This window comes from Merops nubicus, unplaced genomic scaffold, assembly GCF_000691845.1.
Source record: "Merops nubicus isolate BGI_N331 unplaced genomic scaffold, ASM69184v1 scaffold45465, whole genome shotgun sequence".
NCBI classification, from domain to species: Eukaryota; Metazoa; Chordata; class Aves; order Coraciiformes; family Meropidae; genus Merops; species Merops nubicus.
This window is the reverse complement of record NW_008611148.1, coordinates 477-5,004: the sequence shown is the minus strand read 5'-3', so window position 1 is coordinate 5,004 and position 4,528 is coordinate 477. Positions and strand designations below refer to the sequence as shown.

Below are 4,528 nucleotides of genomic sequence, written 5' to 3'. Positions count from 1 at the left end.
GCACCGTGAGGTGGCCAAGGGGTGCCGGGCAGCGGTGCTGGGGACCCCCGTCCCTCAGGCCCACCCCGCGGCGCTGCCCGGCTCCCTGCTCCTCTGCCGCCCACACGGGGGCCGCTGCTTCAGCTGCATTCCTCACGGCTCTCCGGCAGCCAGGGACACAAAAAGCCCGATTTTGTACTCTCACACAAACAGCCCTATTTTAGGTATTTGATACCACTGCTAAAATGACGCAGCTGGGTCACAACTGTTTGGTCTTGCTGCCTAAAGAGATGAAAGACATTCATGATGATATTCCTTCACAGGCAGGCATCCTAGAGCTAAACTACTGTGTTTTTTTCCCCAGTTCCTTAATTTCCTTCTTCTGCACTTCACAATTTAACACTCCCTCACTCCTGATGTATTTTCTTGTGTCAGGACTAGGTTACTCAGAAGCCCTAGGCCACATAGACTTCTACCCCAACGGCGGGCCCGACCAGCCTGGCTGTCCACTGACGATATTTTCTGGTAATTAACTCCACCTTGAATCACACAAACACTTGACAAAACGTTTCCAAGCAGAAAAAGAGAAGGCGGCCAAAGAAATATCATCGCTGCTTGGGAAAGACATTAAAACCATATTCCAGGAAAGCCAGGAAAGCAATCTCTTCCCAGCACTGATGGGGCACACTGACGTAGCAGGAGTTTAGCTGATGTGCACCAGGCAGACATATGAGTCAGGGGTGATCCTTCTGCTCTCCGTCACAAATGCAAATGGGATTAATTTTCCATGCAAAAAGCCATCAGGTAGATTTATGCTTTCATTTTGCTATCACGTTTAGAAAACCCGTGGGATTTTTAATTTCTTTTAACGTTTACACAAAACCCTAAGGACTAGCAATGGCAAAAACCTGTTCAGAAAACCAGTTCAAGGTGAACATGGGGTAGGCACTCATACCAAATCCAATGTGCAGTGACTGGCAGATAGTCTTGAATGCCAGAAAGCTTTTTTCCTTTCCAGCTTGGCAGCAGAACTGGTTTTGTGAAAGATGAGTAAGCAAGATGCCTTGCAGAAGGAAAGGCAGTCATTTGAACTCAACCCTTATCAGACCTGACAGAATCCATACAGGAATCTAGCCTGAAACAAAAATCCACAGGCAATGATGCCTCACTCCTTCTGCTACTCATGCAACAACTCATTTTATTAGTTATGTGTTGCTGAATAGTTTTTTAAACCAAAATGGCAAAGCCATGTGCCATAAAAAAAAAAAATAAAGGCACTATTCAGCTGTTAGACCTGAGCTCAGAAAGGGATGGAATGAGATCCATAGCTGGATCCTCTAGAACTGCAGGAATAACATGAACAAATACAGGTTTAAAAAGAAAAAAGGCAAGAAGAAAAGTAAAGTAGACAGAGGCAGAGCTGAGTGCACTCAAAGGGAGAGAGGGCAGTGCCCACTTGCTGTGCTGCCACAGCCCAGTGCTCCCCAGCTCAGTCTATGTCCAGACCAGTCAGGGACTGTCCACTAGTGGGTCTTTTTTTCTTTTTACAAGGGCATTAATACCGTTTTCCTGAAGTATGAGGCCTGCTAACCCAATCTTCCTTCCCTGTGTGTGATTAAGGACTGCAGTATTTCAAATGTGACCACCAGAGGTCGGTTCTCCTCTTCATGGCATCCCTGAAGCAGAGCTGCAACATCACTGCCTACCCGTGTGACTCGTACAGGAGCTACAGGAAGGGGCAGTGCACCAGCTGCGAGGCGTTCTGGCCCATGCCATGCCCCAGCCTAGGTGAGGATCCATCCTGAACACCCGTGTCTGGTAGAGCCACCCACCATTACTGCAGCTTGGAGCATGCAGGTTATTTCCACTTGAGGTTTTTGAGGTGGTCTCTCCTCGACCTCTGCAGGAGCACAAGCCTCTGCTGCAGGCAAAAAAAAACCCCAAAACCCTGAGAAATTTCCCTGTTCTTTGTACAATTGCATCACGTCGTGATCTAGAACAGAAATCCACGTGTAAAGGATCCAGAACTAGAAAAGCCAAAACAAGACTTGAAATCTTTTACATTGAAGTTACAAAACCAATGTATTCAAGCCCATTAGTTGCAGGGTTGGAGGGACAGGGGTGTGTTCTTGCTACAGCACAATCTTTTCTAAGAAATTTTAAACACCACCAACTCCTCTTGATGGTGAAATGAAATCCTCCTTGACCATAGATACCAGATGTGGGAAAAGATCAGTTGTAAAATACATACTGAACAGGAACCAGGCATATTTTAGACACTCTTTATCCCAGGGCTTTAGTTACACAAGTAAAATCAGCCCTGGGATAAATCTGCAGAGCACAGGAGTGTGTATCACAGCACTGCCTGGCAGCTGGCAAGCAATACACCATTTCTTAAACACTTGCTTTGTTATTTTCAGCAATTTAGGGGCTTATGTACCTGTGCAGTAACTCTTTCCTGTCACCTCTAGGTTATTATGCCCATAAGTGGAAGAGCTATTTAACACAACAGAGCCATCCAGTGACCAGCATGTTTTTTGATACAGCAGACAAAGATCCATTTTGCAGTAAGTAACTCAGATTTCTGAGATGATTTTTCTTTGTGTATTGTCTCCTTCAGCAGGTGAGCAGAGATGGTTTGTTGCTATCAGGATCACAACCAGTATTTTAGAAACAAAACCAGTGGCTGCTGGATTGAACTTGGCAGTAGTGCTGCTGCATTCCTTATCTGCAGACCTGCCTGGTGCTGTGCTACTCACTAGATGGGCAAAAACAGGCTCATCTTGCTTACAGTGCTAGGGAAGTTGTTGAGAACAGGCAAACAAAAGATAAAAGGGGAGTTCCTAAAGTGTGTTTCAAAACAACACACCACTCTGTGCAAGTAAGATGTGTGTGGGAACAGTGAGAGTCAAAAACATTCTCTGAGGTGAACAGGTGAAAAAAACTATCCTGGGGAAAAGGGAAAGGCACAGGGAAAGGGCCCAGACAAGGGGGAATAGGTGAAAAAAGTTCCACCAAGGTTTCTCCTCACCCTTGCCACCACCCACGTGCCAAGCCATGGGCAGGGGTTATGGCCTGAGCTTCAGGGCTGGTCAGCAAGTGAATTCAGGACTTAGAGCTCAGAGTAAAGAACAGATGATTCTGCTCTGTGACAGAGAAGACAAATGGATGATGCTGAGAAGAGAAATGAAGGGGTTCAGGGGCAGACAGGAGGAAGAGAAGGGAATGTGAACATGAATGGTAAAAGGCAGTGTGCTGGCAGCTGTATAGGGATCATCTCACACACCTTGCTGTGGTGCCCTCCCAGACACCTCTTAATACTCCTGTTAGAAATCTCTGCAGAGGGAGGGGGCACGTAGGAGGGAGAGGGAGATTTTAGAGATAAATGGAATGGGTTGTGTCAGGTGAGGAAATGGGAGGAGGATGTCCTGCACCTGCAGCTCAGCTCTGAGAGGGGCATGCAGCCAGTCTAACCACGTTCACTCTCTCTCCCTGCAGTTTATCACTACTTTGTGGATATTGTTACATGGAACAAAGGCACCAGAAGAGGCACCTTCAGCATTGTGTTAGCTGATGAAGCTGGGAGGAAGGCAGAATCTAAAGTGAACCAGTAAGTCCTACACATGTGATGACCTGTCAGTGTTAGCAAACCACTAGGGACAGGCTGGATCTGTGAGGAGGCAAGATATCCTCCTCTGATTTCTCTGCTGAGACCCAACAGCATACCTGCCTCAGGGCTTCCCTGGCAGTGCACACCAGCTGACAGAGCCCAGCCCTTTGGTTTGGACCCTTCTCAGACAATCTCAGCCAGCAGCACAGCTCTCCTCAGCTTCCACTGAAGCAGAAGGAAAAACACATCTCCCCCTCTGTGTCATTTGGGTCTAGTCTGCTCAGTTCAAAGCAGAAACACAGTGAGGACTCTGGTTTGGGACCACAGCAAAGGGCATCAGGCCTCTGTGTCCCCACTCTCACCCCAAATAACTGAGTGCAAAAGTGGCTGAGCAGGTCCACACCTGGAGATTTGGATCCAAACCCCACTTCCTGTAAATCAGAAATGAATTGTGAGTTCTGTCCTCCTCCCCCAGCCCTGTTTCTAATATTATACTGGCTATATTAAACCCAGTACTATTCCCTGGTGACTCCCTGACACTTTGTCTGCTTTATCTTTAGAGAAGCTGCAGCCTTCCAGCAGTACAACCAAATCACTTTGCTAATTGGATTCGACCAGGATTTTGAAAATGTAGAAAGAATTTCCTTGACGTTTTCCACAGGATCTGTCATTGGCCCAAAATTCAAACTCAGGATTCTCCAAATGAGGTTCCGGTCGCTTACAAATCCAGAAAGGTAAGCAGAGGTTTACAAACTATCATTGCAGATGGGACAGAAGTAAGGGAATCTGCCAGATTTCCTGCCCTGCCCCAGCTTGTCCAGAAGAATTAGATTAATTTCACATTTAATAATTCTTGTACGCCTATTTTGGGAGTAAATCCTGAACTCCAGGCTGAAGGGAAATGCAACTCTCAGGGAACTACAGATGTCCAGCCCCAAA

The 4,528-nt window shown here is 46.8% G+C and overlaps 1 protein-coding gene across 1 annotated transcript; it reads left to right on the top strand.

Annotated features, from left to right (window-relative positions):
- Positions 1-414: 414 nt before the first annotated feature.
- LOC103773746 (lipase member H-like) lies at positions 415-4,327 on the top strand (the record flags this gene model as incomplete). The annotated part of the gene is made up of 5 exons (XM_008941123.1): positions 415-504; positions 1,600-1,767; positions 2,451-2,546; positions 3,478-3,589; positions 4,150-4,327. Coding segments are annotated over 5 exons (644 nt in total), but the record flags the coding sequence as incomplete, so codon positions are not given.
- Positions 4,328-4,528: the final 201 nt, after the last annotated feature.